A 20,164-nucleotide genomic window follows, 5' to 3' on the forward strand; every position below is an offset into this window, starting at 1 on the left:
CGTCGATTTTTACAAAGCTCATTGGTCTGAAAAGCAAGGTGTGCTGTGATTGGCCAGCTATCCAGTGCGTTATGATTGGCCGAATACCTCAAGCGTGTGACGGAAATGTTACGCCCCTTACCATATTGTGATGATGCCCTGTCAGGCCGGAGCGATGATTCAAAAACATGAAAACCCATTATAAACGAGGCATTCGTTGCATCCAGACTGACTCTTAACTTTTATAAAGAATGTCTCTTTGGATTTGATACTTTAGTCTTTGCAACTTTACAGATCTTCTTTATGCACCAAGAGCTTGTAACACTCCAAAGAGAAAGGAAAAATTGAAATCGCATCATATAACCCCTTTAAAATTACCAGTTGATGTGATTTAAAATGGTCCCTAAATGTATCCTGATTATAAGTTTAGACTTAAAAAGACCTTGTACATTCCCTTTACGCACATTTTTATTTCCTTTTATCGTGTTTTATGCCTTATATCACAATAGTGATAGCATAGATTCAATAAACCATTTTGGTTCATTATAATATTGCAAGATCATGAATGGCAAGTAAGTCTAGGAGCATTGTTTTTCCTGCACCTGCTGTAGTTAATGATGTACTCGATTTAGGATAAGTTTAACAGGATAAGTGGAATACCTAACAAGCTCAGAGTGGATTCGTACATCTGTTTGTGTCCACCAAACTCAAACTGTTTCCCGTTCCCGGTCGGAGTGAAGTCAAATAGGTGGCGTTTGCTGATGGTAGTCTAGGGGACCTTTTATTTATTGTATTCATGGTTGTTGTAGAAGACAGGAGACAGGCAGATGTTATCTCATCAGTAAATTGCTTGTTTCTTTGTCTTGGTTTTTCTCAATGCATAACAGATGACAATAGGAGAACGGTGTGTGTATAGTTAAATATCGTGTTATACATTCTGTGTTTGGCCAGCAAGGCTATACTTCTGCAATAATATCAGATTCAGGGAGAACAGATAATGTGTGCCACTGAGAAAACCCAAACATACATTGTTACAAGGAGGTCTATAATGACTGGAGACAGTTAGCGTTCCCATTCATTTCAGTGGCTGGTGCACAACTGGAAATATTTGATTTGAAATCTGCCATTTTTGCTATTGGCATCAGAGAACTTTTATACTTCTATCTATCTATATATCTATATATCTATCTATATATATATATATATATATATATATATATATATACACACTATACAATAGCAAAATAAGCTTTAAAAATATTTTTTCAGAATACATGCTAATTTTGAACAGCTGTCATTGGAGTAACATGTTTTATCCAGATTGTGGTGTTTAGAATGACCAGCAGGGGCTGAATTACTGGCCAGGCCTTGACCTCTTGGCATGAGTTTAGACATCCAGGCTGATTTTCAATGCAGTAAATAACATCTACTCACCTTTATTAGATTTGTTTAGGTTTAGATTTCTGCTACAGATAAATGTGAATTCAAGACGGGCAAATGATCTGGATGTAACAACTACTTGCTAAATAACTATTTTTAGTCTTTGAGATCTGCTCTACCGCTGTCCTTGCCTCTAGAGCCCACAGCAGTGAAATTTATTCTCATTTTAGAATACTATGTGGGATGATTTTCTTCTTTCCCCTCATCTCTTCAGAATAAGAACACTGTGAAAGAACATGCTGACAATCTGCGTTAAACCCAAATACGAAGAGAACAGAGAGAACATCGCACTCTCTCTCTCTCTCTCTCTCTCTCTCTCTCTCTCCCTCCTTCTTTACCTCCCTCTCTCACGCGCGCACGCACACACACACACACACACACACACACACACGATGCACAAAACTTCGCATTTGAACAGTCAATAGCAAATACTTAAACTAATAACAAAACAGTAGCTGATTCAGAAGCGCCAGATTGTCATAGCAAAGTCAGAATTACCTCCTCTCCTAGGTTCACTAAACGGTCGTCCATAAAATGCATTGCTGTTCTGTTGTAAGTAATCTTAAAGATTCCTAAATGCATCTACTTCCGGAAGGCCAAATAAAGTGCTTTCTCTCTCTCTCTCTCTCTCTCTCTCTCTGTTTGTGCTTAGTCAGAAGAACACCATCTGGCACATAAATAGAATCCTTTTATCCAAGGACCTCTAGACAATGATTGCCGCTCGTCACTGCCCGTGGAACAGGGAAATTTCCAGAGTGGGCTTGCAGGAACAGGTTCATACTGGTGGAAAAACACTCAGAGAGAGCGACTGCTTCAATTAAAGTCCAAAGTACTGTGTCTGAATATAAGCCCTTCAACTGGCCAGTCTGTGCTTTTAATATGGTTTCCCTTCATGATCTACATTGGTGTTCCAGTAGACCCTGTTATTGCAGTCTAATTTCCACATTAATTTGTAATACCAAAGCTAATTGGTCATAAGGGTTAACTAGTCCTCCAACATCCATGAGAATAAAGGCCTAGATATGCCGAGGTTATCGATTATCATATTATATATTATTCAAATCAACAAATTACATATGTAATTTACTACAGGAGAAAAGTTTGGAATTATTAAAATTTTAAAGTCTCTTATGCTCACCAAGGCTGCATTTATTTGATCAAAAATAGTCATGACAGTAATATTGTGAAATAATTTTACATTTTAAAATAACATACATGTTTTATTCCTTTTGATGGCAAAACTGAATTTTCAGCATCATTATGCCAGTCTTCAGTGTCACATGATCCTTCAGAAATTCATAACTGGTAATGGTTAAATTACATTGTTGAATGTAATCTTCAGCAAATATAAGTTTTTCAAACAATACATTACACTCTAAAAAATGCTGGGTTGTTTCAACCCAACTTTGGGTCAAATATGGACTAACCCAACCATTGGGTTAGATTTTTACATAAAATTTTTAACCCAAAAGTTGGGTTAGTCCATATTTGACCCAAAGTTGGGTTGAAACAACCCAGCATTTTTTAGAGTGTATAATTATAATTGTATAATCGTGATGCCTAAATTCACTTGTAGCATTTTAAAACCATTTTTCAGTCTTTTATTTTCAATGTATAGACACAATTGCGTCATTGTTACAGATATTGACCATGTTTTAATATTGTTTAAAATTTTAATATCCATGCATCTCTAGTTCCTTCACCATTCCTCGTTCCAAAAGTTAAATATTTTGAAGCAATTGAGAATCTGTTCTGTTTTAAAAATCTGTTTTTGGCCCCCATGTTTTTATTACCCGATAGCGTGTCTGTGAGGGTGTGTTCACTGCAGCCGCATTTTTTTTGTAATTACAACCACAACTTTCACTGTGTGTTTAAGAACATCGTCTATAGCAGAGGGCATGAGAACAACACATCTTGTTGGCTGATATTGACATTTCTGCATTTCTTTTTTTTTTTTGCTCCACCTCGGGAGACAAGCCTCGCGAAGTGCTTGTCTCCGAAAGCTTTTGTTAATAGCGGGACATGGTATCGAATGGCTCCTCCAGAAAGAATCTGAATTGGCCATGGGGTAGCTGACCGCCCCCTAACCCTTTGCAGCTGAGCTCTCTGCGTAGGAGGATTGCTTTTATACCTTCACAGAACAAGTGCAGAGTAGGAAGACATTTATTAAACGGAATGAACTCTTGTTCATGCTTTTGATATGATGAAATCATGGTGGTTTTGTGTATTAGTCATGAACTTTAAGGAGGCAGAGAGCAAGAAAACTACTTTACGATGAGTTAGACTACTATACTACTCTCTGTAAATTTCCGTTAAAATCCTTTAGACTGACTTGTGTTTACCGATACTGGCAAAGTCCGAACAGACCCTTCAACTACGGCTAACCTCTGTTCTTCAGAGCGGAAAAATCCACCTCAAAGTTCAGATGCTTTGCACTGCTTGAGTGCTTTTCAACACTTCATTGTAGGAAAGGTCAAACTCCTTGCCAAGCCCAGTGATATATTGGACTTGTAGGAATACAATATTATTTTGTGACTGAAGGATACGAAGAAAAAAGGAAGGGCTGAATTTCAAGAAATGGTAATCAAATCTGTCAGGTACGTTACGTGTTGGATGCCGAACATGTCCCACAATGTGATCCGTCATCCGAGCAGGAAGCAAATTACCTGTCACACCTTCCAGTGTTCTTTGCCACACGAGTGCTAGTGTTGGATTGGCCATTTGAATTATGGATATTCTCCGTATACCTTCTGTTAAGCCTATGCGTTAAATTAAAACGTTAGGTGGAAGAAGATTCCCAAGAGCCCATACTTTGACTTTAGCCTGAAGCTAATTTGTCTGATTTACTATCCGAGTGAATGGGCGTCACAAAAGCTCTTTCTCCGGTTAAGTGCCCTGAGATGATCCTCGGTGTCTGTTGCACCAGGCTCTCTCATTTCTGGTGCCGTCATTAGTCAAAGCGGGCCGCCGTGTTGTATCACATTACCCACGCTACCCGCCATACCCCAAACCCTGTCTGTTTGTGTCTGACTGTAAAGTGTAGTTGCTATGGGAGTCACTTTATGACTTGTAAAGCTTGTGAAAATGCCAGAATGAAAACAGTCTGTAGTCGTAAACTGCCCTACAGTAAGAAAGCAGAGCTGCAGATCCGTGTGTCACAGCAAAAGTGTTAGGCTCTTAACAATTGAAGCATTTGCAAAAGATCAGTTGCTTTAAGTTACTAAGATCTTTGTTTTTTATGATGCAGTGGTGCATGACGGCAGCAAATATTAGTTTAGTTAAGTTTTTATCTAAGGTTGAGCGATTTATCTCTTTTATTTTTAATATTTGGTATATCTATATATTACTGGTCACTGTTGATCAGTCAACTAGAATTTTGAGAAAAAAGTTACAATTGCGAGATATAAACTCAGAATTCTCTGAAAAAAAAAGTCTGAATTGTGACTTTTGTTTGTAGTTGAATTGTTTGTAGCCATAATTATATAATATAAACTTGCCGTTAAGAGTTTGTAACTTGCAATTTCATTCTGACACAGTCAGAATTGTGAGATTAAAAACTCAATTACATTTTTTGTATTTTTATTCCGTGATATAGAAATAATCTTTAATGCACTATAGTATATAGTATATTATAAAATGAACATACATTTATAATTATTTTGATTATATAAATTTCAGCAACACACTTTTATATTATTACATTAATGCATTTGGCAGACTATTAGTTAAAAGTGATTTACATTGCATTCAGGTACACATCTTTCAGTACAGTTTTTCAGCCTGTAAAACTCTGTTATAATGAGTTCTGTGCTATACAGCACTTGTGAATCTCTTTACGCACATCTTTCCACAGAGAACACATTTAATGATTCTCCAGAGATGTTCAGGGCCTCAGGCTGACGTTGCTGCTGCCCTGTAATGAAAAGCACAGGGGGTGAGGAAAAAAATCATGTTTTCCTCAGGAGAGCTATAACTCGTTGCTCCTTTCTGCAGAAAAATGTTCGATTTTTGACACTCAAGTGACTCCATTACTGTTGTGTGCTCAGATTTGAAGAATGTCAGGGCGGCTACAAGTATGTTACATTTTTCTGCTGTTTGGCCTACAGTTTTTGTATGGTTCTGTCATTTGTCGTCTAGAGGAAATGTTTTTATCTTATTTTGCAGTTATTCTCTGTAGTGTCTCGACCAATCTGACACACTAATTTTAATTTGATTTAACAAATCAATTATTCATTAGATTAACAAATCTTCTCCTCTTTTGTTGGCATGCATTCCTGCAAAGAACAAGCTCATCTATACATTGGTTCTGACATCCCTGGTGATAAATGTCCTTGTTCTGTTCTGTGATTGTGTAAGATTATGTGCGCATGTGCAACCTTTTGTCCTGGAGTAAATTCCAGACTATCATATCTCATGAAATTTCCATTACAAGTGTCCTTTTTTTATTGTCTCAGAGCTCAGCGTGATGAGGAGCAGCTTTTTCAACCGTTGTCTGCAGCTCTACCCTGCAGAGAGTTCTGTGTTTCAAGTCTAGGAGATCTACGCTAACTGCACTTATTAATGAAGGCCTAAACTCAAGTCTCGTCTCATTGCAAAATGCTGCTTTTGAATGCCCTTCTGCCCAGTGCCACTATTATGCCAGTGCAATTACCAACTTGTACCACAGCAGTCTAAATAAACAAAAGCCCTGGCACACCAGCCATGGCTTTCATCATTATAACAGGAATCTAAAAGATGGGGTCTTGGATGAGCCTCCTTCTATTTTGGCTCCCTTAGTGCCTCCAAACTTCAGCAGGACGGGAACCAACGATGTAAGCTGTCACTTTACATTCATTATTCCGTTTTTGTTTGCTTCTAAATTAGCATACATCCATAATGTATACGCAGGAAGATAACACAGACAGTAGTTGAGGAAACTATTATACCGAGTGTTTGGTATATCTGTTATATGCTGTAGATGTATTTATTGTGATGTATATTAATGTGGAAGGAAACTCTTAATTGATATTGTGCCATAGTATCAATCATTGATCATTTGTCAGCTTTGTGCCAAACCTTAGAAAGCTGCCTTACTGTCTTAACCATTCAGCAAGGATATATATACTGTATATACACACTTTAGACTTTTCACTGTAAGTATTTTTTGTAATGTTTACATTTTCTAATGGAGGATGGTTAATGTCATCTTGGCAGGCGGCTCACAAGGGTTTTGAACAAAGCTGCAGACTAATGATTATCCTTGAATAACAGTTCAGTTCATTAGAAAAGTGATTCAGCATCTCAACGAATGACCAATGAAGTCAGCAGCACGGCTGTGTTTGCGTTCATTGCGGAAGCTCTCAACGTGAAAAACATAGTAGAGCTGGACTGTGAACACTTGGACATCCGTTCGCAGAAAATGAGCGTTTCCCCCCGCTCTGTTCTTTAATCATCAGCTCTCAGCAGTGTTACTGAAATGTACCGTTAACTTGATGTGAGCGTGCATCACTCTCTCTTTCTCTAGTTCTTTCTCTCTTTCTTACATAAGTGATCTTTTTTCATGGAAGTGCTGCTCATGTGGCCTGAATCTCTCCTCCGTTAACATACGGCCTTTGTGTCATTCTCAGAAATGTAGCTTTTTGCCTCCTGTTTAATACATAAGTCCATTCATATTACCTTTGAAAGATTAAAATACCTCACTCTCTTTTGGCAAAATGTTCAGCGTTATTTAAAAAGAGGACATAATAGCACAAAATGGTTTGTTTCAGTACATGATTATCCTAGTCTTTTCATTTGGCTAATGACCTTTTCATATTGCGTAAGTTTTTTAGACTGCTTTTCTTAGATGATATTTCCATAAATTTCCATTTTATTTTTTTTCCTCTAAATTAACTTGCTGCCTTTACTGTGAACTTAGATGGTGTAGAAAGATTCTAATAGGAACGAATGTAATGCAAAACCACAAATCCTTTTCTGAACTCTTGTGAAGTCAGTAAGTTTATTAGTACACATGCAATGTCTTAAAAGGACTGTGTCTGCTAGGACAACAGTAAAATGCAATGCCAGTTGCGACATGCGGCGCAGCAGCAGGCATTAACATTTATATTTATGCATTTGGCAGATGCTTTTATCCAAAGTGACTTACATTGCACTCAGGGTATACTTGTATAATTGTTTATGCGTTTCCTGGGAATTGAACCCATGACCTTGGCATTGCTAAGCCCATGCTTTAGCTACTGGAATACATAAATTAAACCATCTATTATAGACACTTCAATCTTTCAGTTCTACTACATAACTAATCTTGTTAGGTTACATGTTTATAGCAAACTGCTGTGCATCACGTTTGGTTTAATGCCACAAAGATTTGAAAGTAACACCTTTAGTTTAAGACCGCACATTTGCAATGCTAGTCAAGCATTTGCATCTGTATTTGCATACATGTTTCTGGCCTTAAAATAAATGTGCGGCATGAAATTTACATGTATGCATTTGGCAGACACTTTTATACAAAGCAAGATGAATTGCATTCAAGGTACACATTTTTTTCAGTTCCCTGGGAATGAAACCCATGACCTTGACGTCATGCTCTACTGTTTGAGCTACATTAAGGCTTTAAGTGTATTAGTCTGTTTTGTTGTGCAAATTACATCGGCAAAATGAACAGACCCACAAAAGACTGATAATAGTTCTCAAATATTTGACTTTCTCAACTCCCTAGATAAAGTAATGCGTGCTCCAGGTCCATGGGAAAGGTATGAAGTCATACTGGGAAAAACTTTTCAAACCACACCTCTGATACATTTCACAAAGGAGTTCACAGGAGATGTGGACCACCAAATTCTTACAGGATGATCTTCTGCTCGTTAGCACTGTTTTCAAGATTGGATCTTCATAAAACATCTATCAGCAATTTGTGTGCTTTACAATGTTGAAGTGTTTAAGTCTTGGCACATTTTACTTGTAGGCCAACAGCTGATAATCAACAAGCTAAACCTGTGACCAAGACGCTGATGTTCATCATAAAGGTGAGGTTAAAGAACTCAAGAACATGCCAGAGTAATTGTCCCTCTGGTACTTCCGATCTGTCCCCTTCTGCTTGTATATTCTAGGACCAGAAAAACACAAAGAGCCCTTTGTCAGAACCAGTGGTAGCAGTGTGTGAGTATGTGTCCTTGGCATGTTTCATTATCTTGAGCATGAGACGCAGTAATCACTTTCTAAACCACCCCTCCTAAAAGCCTCCACACACACACACGTTTTGCCAGCTCCGACAAGAATCGTTCCAGCCTCTAAACAATTAACAATTAAAAGAGAGATGCACAAAAACTCCCAAAGGGAAACAGTCTAGCATTGTGCTGCACAGGCCATGGGATCAGTTCAGACTGGCCACATGTAAAGCTGGTATAAAAGTCCACTTCCTCTTCGCTGGTCGCTGGTGTCATGCTGAAGAAAAAAAAGGATGGAGAGATCTCCGAGCCCTCAGTTAAGAAGGTAAGAGGGGAGAAAGTGACAGGGTGGTCTTAGGGCTTTCCTGGGGGCTGAAAGCTTAACCTTCTGGAATGAAAATAGTCCAGAGTCATCTGTGTGCTCAGCGTGGATTAGCAGGGGGCAATGTGTGTCTTCTGCCATAGAGAGCGAGAGGGGGTCCAACGCAATCTCTTTCCAACGTCATTGACCCCTGTTAGACTGGATCTGAGCCTGGTGGTTGGATATTGCAAGATTCAGGGAGTTTTCACACAAGGCTCATTTAGAACATTTGTTTCAGAACTTGGTGCATTTTCTTCCTGAGCTTGGTTCTTTTAGGCAAATATGAACTTGGCAATCATATTTGAATCTGCACCAAAATAATCGGTCCGAGATCACCTGGGCAATTCAACCAACTAAAAAGAAACTTTGGAGTGGTTTGGTTGTCCGACCCAATGGACAAAACAAACTCTAGAGTGGTTTGGTTGCCTGACCCTACAGACAAAACGAGCTCTGGAGTGGTTTGGTTGTCCAGCCCAATGGACAAAACAAACTCTGGAGTGGTTGAGTTGTCTGACCCAACGGTCCAACAAACCAAACTTCAGAATCCGAATTCATAATGGGAAATGTATTGAGGAAAAAAGCAGCAGTGTCCGATTCTCTGGGTGAGCACAGTAGTTATCACTGTTAAAAACCAAATAGTGTCTTTTCATCTTAGACTGTTGTATAGTTGCATTGCAAAAATGCCATCTTGACGAAGCCTTGATTGCCGCTCCAACCTTGAAATTGAAATGCCCTGAAAACACTGAAAACGCCCTAGGTATCTCTAGGTTACACCTAGATTCTGATATTATTTTACCCAATATTTATGTGTGCAATGTATTGTTATACTTGGAGTATCATGCTGTTAGCTTAGCAACATCAGACTTTGTTGGTATCAATTGTGATTCGAGTCTCTTTACAGAATTGCTCTTTTGTGGAGCATTCCAAATCAAAACAATTCAACCAACTAAAAAGAAACTTTGGAGTGGTTTGGTTGTCCGACCCAATGGACAAAACAAACTCTAGAGTGGTTTGGTTGCCTGACCCTACAGACAAAACGAGCTCTGGAGTGGTTTGGTTGTCCAGCCCAATGGACAAAACAAACTCTGGAGTGGTTCAGTTGTCTGACCCAACGGTCCAACAAACCAAACTTCAGAATCCGAATTCATAATGGGAAATGTATTGAGGAAAAAATGTGTCCGATTCTCTGGGTGAGCACAGTAGTTATCACTGTTAAAAACCAAATAGTGTCTTTTCATCTTAGACTGTTGTATAGTTGCATTGCAAAAATGCCATCTTGACGAAGCCTTGATTGCTGCTCCAACCTTGAAATTGAAATGCCCTGAAAACACTGAAAACGCCCTAGGTATCTCTAGGTTACACCTAGATTCTGATATTATTTTACCCAATATTTATGTGTGCAATGTATTGTTATACTTGGAGTATCATGCTGTTAGCTTAGCAACATCAGACTTTGTTGGTATCAATTGTGATTCGAGTCTCTTTACAGAATTGCTCTTTTGTGGAGCATTCCAAATCAAACAGTTATGATTCTAACCAAGTTTTGGACTAGAGTTGCAGTATTTTTAGATGGTGAATCCTGGAAAAAGGTTTTTTTTTTTGCCATATTTTTACTGAATCGGAGCACTCTGAGCTTTTTCTTATCGGATTAGTATCATGTTTTTCCTGCAAGTATGTGATTTGGAAGAGTGTGTTTCCTGTACAATGAAACCTTCCCAGTACAGTCCTTCAGCCCTTTGTGCCAAGCGATAAGAGACTAAACCGGTGCCAAATTAAAGTTCACTGAGTCTACGGGTGTTTGTTTCTCTGTAGCATTGTTGTCGCAAAACCCCTGCGAGTGACAATTGCTCAAGTGCTTTCGGGCACAGCGGTGTGTTTGTGTGACTCAAAGTCTCTGTAAGTCAGGGCCTTGTACTTGTCTGCATGACTGTTTTACATGGCGTAATGGCTGCTAAAATTCAGCTTTTCATCACAGGAATAAGTTAGATTTGATTATTTATCAAAATATACTACAGTTTATTCTAAGTTAATCTCAAATATTTTACAGTGTTACTGTTTTTACTGTATTTTTGATCAAATAACATGAGACATGGTGAACATGAGACTTCTTTTAAAGTCTTTCTTTCTTTTTCTCGCTATAAGGTTTCTCACTCTGGTGTTTTCTCTCTCTTGTCCCGACCTCCCACCCTTTTTCATGACAGATCCAGTTTGCAGACCAGAAGCAGGAGTTCAACAAACGTCCCACCAAGATCAGCCGCAGGTCTTTGTCTCGCTCCATCTCACAGTCTTCTACAGACAGTTACAGCTCAGGTATGGCATTGTACAAGCACCAATACATACAGTACAGTCACATGCACAATTCCTGTTAAACCTCAGTCAGGTGGGCTACATAATGTGTTGCCATACGTCAAGGGTTCAATGTAGAGTGTCAGGTGAGTCATGTGAACAAAAGCTTTCCTGTGTGGGTTCTCTGGCAGGCCTCTTTAAGAGGATTACATTGATAAAGGAGAGTAGATTATAGGTAAGAAAAGTAAAATCTACATTCCTGCAGGGCTCTCTTAGGACTGTGTTCATAGAGAAACGGATACACACGTCTACATATTTTTTTTTCTTTATTATTCCCTTTTTCAGCCGCCTCATATACTGACAGCTCCGATGACGAAACCTCTCCCCGCGACAAACAGCAGAAGAACTCCAAGGGCAATGCAGACTTCTGCATCAAGAACATCAAACAGGCCGACTTCGGACGCAGGGAGATCGAGATTGCTGAGCAAGGTGGGAAGGGCCCCTTGTGTCTTAATGTTTATGTGCTGACAAGCTATAACCGTTTACGAGCGTGACGGCTGATTGAGCAATGCCGTTCTCTCTTTGAGCTGTCCTCGGGCCTGTCAACATATTAAACCACTGGTATTTGTTTATGTGTGAAGTAAAAGTGTGTTTGTGTGAGATCAAGCGAAGCGTGTTTTGATGTTCTTCCTGCGCTGCTGAGGGGCCATATGTTCAGTGTGTGCTGTGAGACAGCAGGGCGCTCCCTTCAGCTCCTCATAACCACATGGCCAAATACTCCAGTGTGCACTTACACACAGCCTTTGTCTGTTTATCAGCTTTAAAACTGTTTCATATTTAAAGCTATGTTATGTGACTTTCTTTGTTAGCAAAATGTAAATAATGAGTCTTAAAACCATCTTCCAAACCATGTTTTTGCCTTAAAATCACTATGGTAAGCCTATAATAATTTATATTTATGAAGAGTTGTCCTAGGATTTCCCAGGAAACTGCATACTTTGATCATTTGTCCATGTGTGTTTACATCACATCCGTAAATAAAGGAATACATTAAGGAATAAAAAAGTCAAATTAACTTGAAAGCCACGGGAAAAACAACAACAAAAAGCAAACTTTTTATCTCACAATTCTGAAATTTTTCTCACAATTGAAACTCACAATTACCGTTTTTAAAAAAAAAATTTATGCCAATCTCTAAACCAGTTACTGTTTTGGTCTATTTAGGCTTGACTTTAGCTTTAGGCAAATAGGCTTGCCATGTTATAGTTTCCACCATTATTTGATATGATTAGCAATCAATATATATATGTATATATGTGTCACCTTTGCCAAACCCTTTTTTATGTCATAAAACAACAACATAAAAGTTGCTTACCTGCTCATAGGACACATTTTTCAGATATCCATCTTTTGTTATCATGAGATTTTCAGTGACATTCACACTGATAAGGCCATCATTTGTAACCATGATCACAGCGATGCACCTCAAGCCATCATGTTCATCCGTGGAGCACACAATTATCAAAAATGTTCCTCTGCATGTAACTTTTAGCGTTATGCTTCAGCTGCTAAAAGTTACACAGTGTTGCTTAAAGTCAAGGATGTGCAAGCGTAAAACGATGCTTATTTTAATATTATAGCCATGTGTTCATGTTTTGTGTGCGTTTCTGCACTGTAGAGATGCCTGCTCTCATGGCTTTGAGGAAGAGAGCTCAGGGAGAGAAGCCATTGGCTGGAGCCAAAATTGTGGGTTGCACCCACATCACTGCACAGACTGCTGTGAGTTTCTGTACACACCCACGAAAATACACTCGTATACCTAATATTAACTTCATTTGTTCTTAAATTAAACTGATTACATTAAATTACACTATAATTCCAACACCCTAATCCTAACTCAACACTTTTTGGGACATTATTCAGCCCATTTAGGAACCTTTTTACTGTCATACTATATTTGTGAGGATGTTTTCAAAAATAATGCTCATTTTTTGAGAGCAGACTGACATCTGTGTTTCAGTAATGCATCGTCAAATGTTTGTTTGTGTGTGTGTGTTTGCAGGTGTTGATGGAGACCCTCTCTGCTCTGGGCGCTCAGTGCAGGTGGGCCGCCTGTAACATCTACTCCACTCAAAACGAGGTAGCAGCCGCTCTGGCCGAGGGAGGTAAATATTTTTCTTTTCTTATTCATATTTCCTTGGTATTCTTTTTTAAAATATTTTTCTGTCCTGATGAACTCGTGTGTGTCGTCTCTGGCAGGTTTCTCAGTGTTTGCCTGGAAGGGTGAATCGGAGGATGATTTCTGGTGGTGTATTGATCGCTGTGTTAACGTGGAAGGCTGGCAGCCCAACATGGTAGCTGGACTGTGTACATCTAGAGAAGTGAAATATTATGACAGTTCGGTATCTCAACAGCTTATGTCTCGTAGATCTTAGATGATGGAGGAGATTTGACTCACTGGATCTATAAGAAATATCCCAACATGTTCAAAAAGATCAAAGGCATCGTAGAGGAGAGCGTGACTGGAGTTCACAGGTGATTATGGTCATTTGTGAAAGACTTTAGTTTGTTAAATGCATTAGTGTTAAGTGGAAAACTTGTAATTGGACACAATGTGGGGACTGCTATTGTTTTTTCCTATCAAAAGGGAATGTGTGGCCATCTAGTGGCAAGTAGTGGAATTGGCAAATGTGGTAGAAATATGAGTCATAAGAAACATTGTCATAATTATAATAACCATTGTGTGTATATATATATATATATATATATATATATCCAACCTGACAGAACTGGAGAGGCTCTGCAAGGAGGAATGGCAGAGGATCCCTAAATCCAGGTGTGAAAAACTTGTTGCCTCTTTCCCAAAAAGACTCATGGCTGTATTCGATCAAAAGGGTGCTTCTACTAAATACTGAGCAAAGGGTCTGAATACTTAGGACCATGTGATATTTCAGTTTTTCTTTTTTAATAAATCTGCAAAAATGTCAACAATTCTGTGTTTTTCTGTCAATATGGGGTGCTGTGTGTACATTAATGAGGAAAAAAAATGAACTTAAATGATTTTAGCAAATGGCTGCAATATAACAAAGAGTGAAAAATTTAAGGGGGTCTGAATACTTTCCATACCCACTGTATATGTACCTATGTGCAATAATTATATACATGTATGTATAAAATTTATGATAATTGAGGACCACATCAGCATATTTGATTGATTTCTAAAGGATCATGTGACAGTGAAGACTGGAATAATAATGCTAAAATTTCAGTTTTGCATCACATAAGTAAAATGCACTTTAAAATATAATCAAATAGAAATAGAGTAATTTACAATATTACTGTTTTTACTGTATTTTTATTAAAACATTGCAGCCTTGGTTTAATTTTTGACTTAAAAAAATATAAAACATCTTAATTATTCCAAACATTTGACCTGCAGTGTATATTATATATAGTGATTATAAACATTAATCCTTCAGAATTAGTTTTTTGTGTTGTGTGTTTTTTGCTAAACATCTCTCATATTTTATTTTCTAGGCTATACCAGCTGTCAAAGGCTGGCAAGTTGTGTGTTCCCGCGATGAATGTTAACGATTCAGTGACCAAGCAGAAATTTGACAACCTCTACTGCTGCCGCGAGTCCATCTTGGATGGGTATGTCTCTTATAAAGGCACTCAGAATAGTTTCCCAATCAATGTGTTTAACACGCTGTGTGTGTAAAGTACATGTCTTTTTCGGCTCGGCAGGAATTGTCTGGTTAATTTCAGCCTGTGGTTTTACGGAGCATGTTTGTGTTTTGTGTTCAAGTCTGAAGAGGACCACAGATGTGATGTTTGGAGGGAAGCAGGTGGTGGTGTGTGGATATGGAGAGGTGAGATCATTAGGTGGCTAATAACTGTTTCCTTTGAGAACCTCTAGAGAGCTGCATTTAGATCCTCAGAATGTTCTTGGCCTTATATAAAGGTACACTCATTTAAATCTGGACTGGTATTTGACATATCCAGTCTTGCGAAATATAGGAAATGATTTTTAGGATTGAAAAAATGCTCGGTGAAAAAATTCCTATTTGTCTGAACAGCTAAACCCCAACCATTTTAGAATGATTTTGTTAAATTTTAGAATATTCTATTTAATCTGTCAATCACTTTTGCTGACCACACCTCCACTGCACTGCTGCATTACAGCATTAGTAAACAGATACCAGATATGGCCACTAGAGGACAGAAAAGCCCTGGAAATACCTCCACATGTATTACATTTGATTTCTGATAACATAGTTTAACAGGAACGTTTTTCCAGGAACAACAAAGGATCTTGATCTTGCCCTCTTTGTGTCAATCACATGTGTGCTGCATACTGTATATATTTTCACAGGTACATTTAACCTTTTTGTTCTGAGTCATTACTGTAAATCCTGTTGTGTGTAATAAGGTGGGAAAAGGCTGCTGTGCTGCTCTCAAAGCGATGGGCTCCATCGTCTACGTCACTGAGATCGACCCCATCTGTGCCCTACAGGCCTGGTGAGTCGCAGCCGCTTTCACCGATTCAGCATTTCCTCAACAGCAGCGATGCCCTTTAGATGCCGTTAAATTACACTTAATGGCATTCTAATGTTGTTAATACATTGTGAACCAGCATTTGAGTGGTGAATGAATCTTCAGGACTGTGTATTCAGCATTTTTGCACACCTGATTCAAATTAACATAGTACTTTCCTAATGCTTGTAAACGTTCTGCAAGGTTCTCATTCAGAATTTAGTCTCTTGCCACTTATTTTTAATTTTTACTCGTCAGAAAGACTCATTTATATTTGTCATCACACAGCATGGACGGCTTCAGGCTGGTAAAACTCAACGAAGTCATCCGACAAGTCGACATTGTCATCACCTGCACAGGTATTTTGGAATCCGTTTTTGATTGTAGTAAATTTCAAAGGTTTATTATTCTGATTTGAGGGAAGAAAAATGACAGTTTACCCAAAAAAGAAAATAATTCTCTACTTTTTGCATCCTTTTTGAAGCTTGAAAGCTGCTGTGCCCATTCTTTGTATTTGCTTGAAAAATTTTTTTTAAATAAATATTATTTAAATTTTTTTAAAAATATTTATAATATTATTTTTAAATGATTTTCTAAAGACTTTTAGTCAAATAATAATAATAATTTTTTTTTTTTTAAGTAACAACTATATTTAAAAAATTGTTTTTATATTTTTTTTAAATAATTATTTAACATTGTTTTTAAACAAGGTTATCATAAATAATTAGCTATCAGACACTGCACTGCTGCAGAATGATACACTGTTATATAACTGAGCAGAGTTTATTGCCTGTATAACTGCATTCTGACTCTCACTGCACTATGCAAATGCACTTGTCATTAGCACAGTGATTCTAGTATAGATTGCTCTACCTAAAGTTAATTACATCTGAGACTTCACTTAATTATGCCTTAGCTGCAGTCAGTCTTGAATTTCAATTAAATGTAGTTGGATAAAACTTCTGATGATGGACCAATTTCTAGCCGTTCCTGTAAGATATAGTATGAACAGGACAGTTCAAGAATCAACCCTTAATTACAGTTCAGTCTGCAGGCAGCTGTGTTGCTCATGTGGATGAAATTACTTTCGGTAGTAATTGCATTTGGACTTTTTTGGATTCATTTAGTGGTTCGGTGGGGAAAGACAGGTGGAGAACGAGTGGCTCTTTGAGTCATTTTTAGATCAATTTCTTTCCCGAAGCTCCTTTCATCAACTAAACCAAGAAGCTTTCAGGGTTTCTTGTCAGCATTCATCTCACTCTTGTTGTGTGTGGTGTCCGTAGGCAATAAAAACGTGGTAGTAAGAGAGTACATGGACCGCATGAAGAACGGCTGTATTGTCTGCAACATGGGCCACTCTAACACTGAGATTGATGTGGTGAGGAAACTGCTCTAACCCATAGTTTATTGTCACTTATGTATGTAAAGAAGTGTCTGAAAGTTGACAGTCTTCTTCCACCTTTTCAGGCCAGTCTGAGAACCCCCGAACTGACCTGGGAGCGAGTGAGGTCGCAGGTGGATCATGTGATCTGGCCGGATGGAAAGAGAATAGTGCTGCTGGCAGAGGTTAGAGAGATTGGAAATTTAGCTTAAAGACTATTTAGATTAAAGTCAGTCCTGCCAGTATTTCACCTTTTTTTTATATTCGTTCTTTCAATCATTCATGTGCTTTATAAATGAATGAACTGAACTGATTCATTCATACATACATACATAATGACTGGTTTTGTTGGTAGTAATTTCCAGAATTTTATGGAAAATTTCCAGTGCTATTTTTATAATTAGATACACATTTTCTTCAAAATGTTTGCATTCACTTACAGCCGACTGTGTTTAAGTGAAAACTTGCATCAAGATGCACTTTTTTCCCCCAGTGTATTGCATTAGTCTTTATCAGACTAATGTGTTGATAACTTTTAGTATTGCATTTTATGTGATTATCTTGCAGTTAAATGGTAAATTATGCAGGATTGCAAAAAAATTGTGACATTTTTGTTGATTTTGCATTGTGCTTAATTGCAAAAAAACTGGAGGGGATGTAAAAAAACATCTTTATATGTTTTAATGTTATCACAATTACATTGCAGTGTTTTTTAATTATAAGTTATAAATTATATATTTTTTTATAATTTCCATTTTCATTTTAATATTAAAGTTTTGCTTATTTTGTAGTGCATTTTTGTCATTTTTGTTTTATAGCTCTAAAGTTATTAGGTTATATTGGTTTTTATTTTGGTTTTAGTTATTTTTGTACTTCAAGTTAAACTAAAATAAAAAAATTAAATGAAGTCTTGGCAACTAAAATGAAATAAAAGCTTTTTAATTTTTTTGTTCTATTTTTAGTTAACATTTAGTTTAATTGAAGTTTTTTTTTTTTTTAAACCCTGTTATATTGGATTAAATGTCCATATATAAATGCAAAATAGATTTTTTATATATATATATATATATATAGTGTGGCTAAATCTTTCTGTAGGCAAGGAAAATTTATTTCTTTAACCATTCGGATATATCACAGGCATTATGAAGGAGAAAAAAACAAGTTAAGATTAAAATGTAACTAAAAACACAGTTTGTTAGAATTTTAATGTCTTATCCAATCCATATACTGTATATATTTCCAGGGTCGCCTCCTGAACCTGAGCTGCTCCACTGTTCCTACCTTTGTGCTGTCTATCACCGCGACTACCCAGGTGAGACGAGAGTGATAAATGAACACAAATGACTATTAAATGGGTAATGTGCTTTTGTGTGCATGCAAGGAGAATTTGACTTCATAGTCCAATCAGTCTGTGTGCTGTGTGAGAGTATGAACCTCAGGCACTTAAAAGTGTGTGTGTGTGTGTGTGTGTGTGTGTGTGTGTCACAGCCTTGCTGTTGTCATGGTGACTGATTTCTTGCTCCTTTCTCCCCAGGCGCTGGCTCTGATAGAGCTGTACAATGCTCCTGAAGGCCGCTACAAACAGGATGTCTACCTGCTGCCTAAAAAAATGGGTATGATGCATTGATACAAATACATGCACGTGCATAAAAAATGCCTTGTCTAAATGAATGGTTATGCATGACCTGAAATGCACTATTTGAGAGTTCTGTGCTGCTTATCTTCCATTAAGACAAGCGCCACATGCAATAAACCCAGCATTTAAGTGAAATCCTCAAATGTTGTGTTAATATTATGGCCGTCTAGGGGTGTAATGGTTGTAATTGTTTTAGTCTGCTCCATGCACGGATGTTTTCAGCCTGTTGAAAGATTCAGTGTTTTCTGCAGCACGCATTGTAGAGAGTTTAGCCATGTGGGATCCTGCGCAGACCCTGAGGAGCAGGAGACAGCTGAAAATAGGTCACGCTGTCACAAACGGCTGCCACTTCTCACTGCAGACTGCGCCGTTCTGTCACCGATCTCTCATCCTCTCCACTGCTCTTCAGATTTTCCTTCCAAACCTGCAGCTCACGCTCAAATACACGAAAAATAAATCAGATATTGAATCCCAAACTGCCTCTTTAAGAGGAGGTGGAGAGATATGGGTAATTGATTGTAGTCAGTTAAGATGCGGTCACATTTACCTTCGGTCTGTGACATTTTGCGGGTGAAATTGAGTAATTCCAATAGGAATCCATACGATTTGCGTGAGTGAAAAAGTTCTGCAGCAGATTTCTCTAATTTTCAAGCTGACCAATAGAAATCTGCTGGGTATAAAAGTGAGTTGTGCTTTATACTTCACTCTGCTATTGCCAAGACAATGCACCTCTTTTTGCCCACGAAATTAAATTGGCCAATCGCTTTTCTGATTGGAGATGAGTTTCCTTGATTTTCTGAATCTTTGCATCAGAAGTAAAACATTAATATTTAAATAGCCTTTTGTTTGCAAAATGTTCAAAATTCTAAAGTTTGTGAGTCAGTTATGCTGTAGGCATATCCTCTAGGACTCTTTACCTTTCAGTTGATTCTTATGAAAATTTTTGATGAAGTTGAAGCCAGATTTAAAAAAAAAAAAAAAAAGGATCATGTGACACTGAAGACTGGAGCAATGATGCTGAAAATTCAGCTTTGATCACAAGAATAAATTCCGTTTTAAAATATATTCAAATACAAAATAGTTATTTCAATTTGTACAAATATTTCACTATTACTGTTTTTACTGTATTTTTGATCAATTAATTGCAGCCGTGTTTACTTGCCACTGAACTATGATGCTAAATTATAAACAGTCATTCAAAGTATGACTTTTCTTGAAGTAACAATGTTTAAAATGCTTTTTCTGCAGATGAGTACGTGGCCAGCCTTCATCTCCCTACTTTTGATGCACACTTGACTGAACTGTCTGATGAACAGGCCAAATACCTCGGCCTGAACAAGAACGGACCCTTTAAGCCAAACTACTACAGGTCAGCAGCTGCATGATAAACCTTAATG

At 37.7% G+C, this 20,164-nt stretch overlaps 1 protein-coding gene across 1 annotated transcript in view; it reads left to right on the top strand.

Annotated features, from left to right (window-relative positions):
• Nucleotides 1–20,164, top strand: part of LOC107583963 (putative adenosylhomocysteinase 3) — a 35,001-nt gene that overhangs the window by 13,512 nt on the left and 1,325 nt on the right. The window contains exons 2-16 of the mRNA XM_016270343.1: nt 11,130–11,238; nt 11,560–11,703; nt 12,893–12,993; nt 13,277–13,379; nt 13,474–13,568; nt 13,643–13,749; nt 14,752–14,868; nt 15,023–15,086; nt 15,647–15,735; nt 16,039–16,109; nt 17,034–17,128; nt 17,218–17,316; nt 18,375–18,443; nt 18,666–18,744; nt 20,016–20,136. Of these exons, the coding sequence (XP_016125829.1) occupies nt 11,130–11,238; nt 11,560–11,703; nt 12,893–12,993; nt 13,277–13,379; nt 13,474–13,568; nt 13,643–13,749; nt 14,752–14,868; nt 15,023–15,086; nt 15,647–15,735; nt 16,039–16,109; nt 17,034–17,128; nt 17,218–17,316; nt 18,375–18,443; nt 18,666–18,744; nt 20,016–20,136 (1,463 nt within the window). The remainder of the gene's footprint in view (nt 1–11,129; nt 11,239–11,559; nt 11,704–12,892; nt 12,994–13,276; nt 13,380–13,473; nt 13,569–13,642; nt 13,750–14,751; nt 14,869–15,022; nt 15,087–15,646; nt 15,736–16,038; nt 16,110–17,033; nt 17,129–17,217; nt 17,317–18,374; nt 18,444–18,665; nt 18,745–20,015; nt 20,137–20,164) is intronic.

This window comes from Sinocyclocheilus grahami, unplaced genomic scaffold (assembly GCF_001515645.1).
Source record: "Sinocyclocheilus grahami isolate Dianchi unplaced genomic scaffold, SAMN03320097.WGS_v1.1 scaffold56.1, whole genome shotgun sequence".
NCBI classification, from domain to species: domain Eukaryota; kingdom Metazoa; phylum Chordata; class Actinopteri; order Cypriniformes; family Cyprinidae; genus Sinocyclocheilus; species Sinocyclocheilus grahami.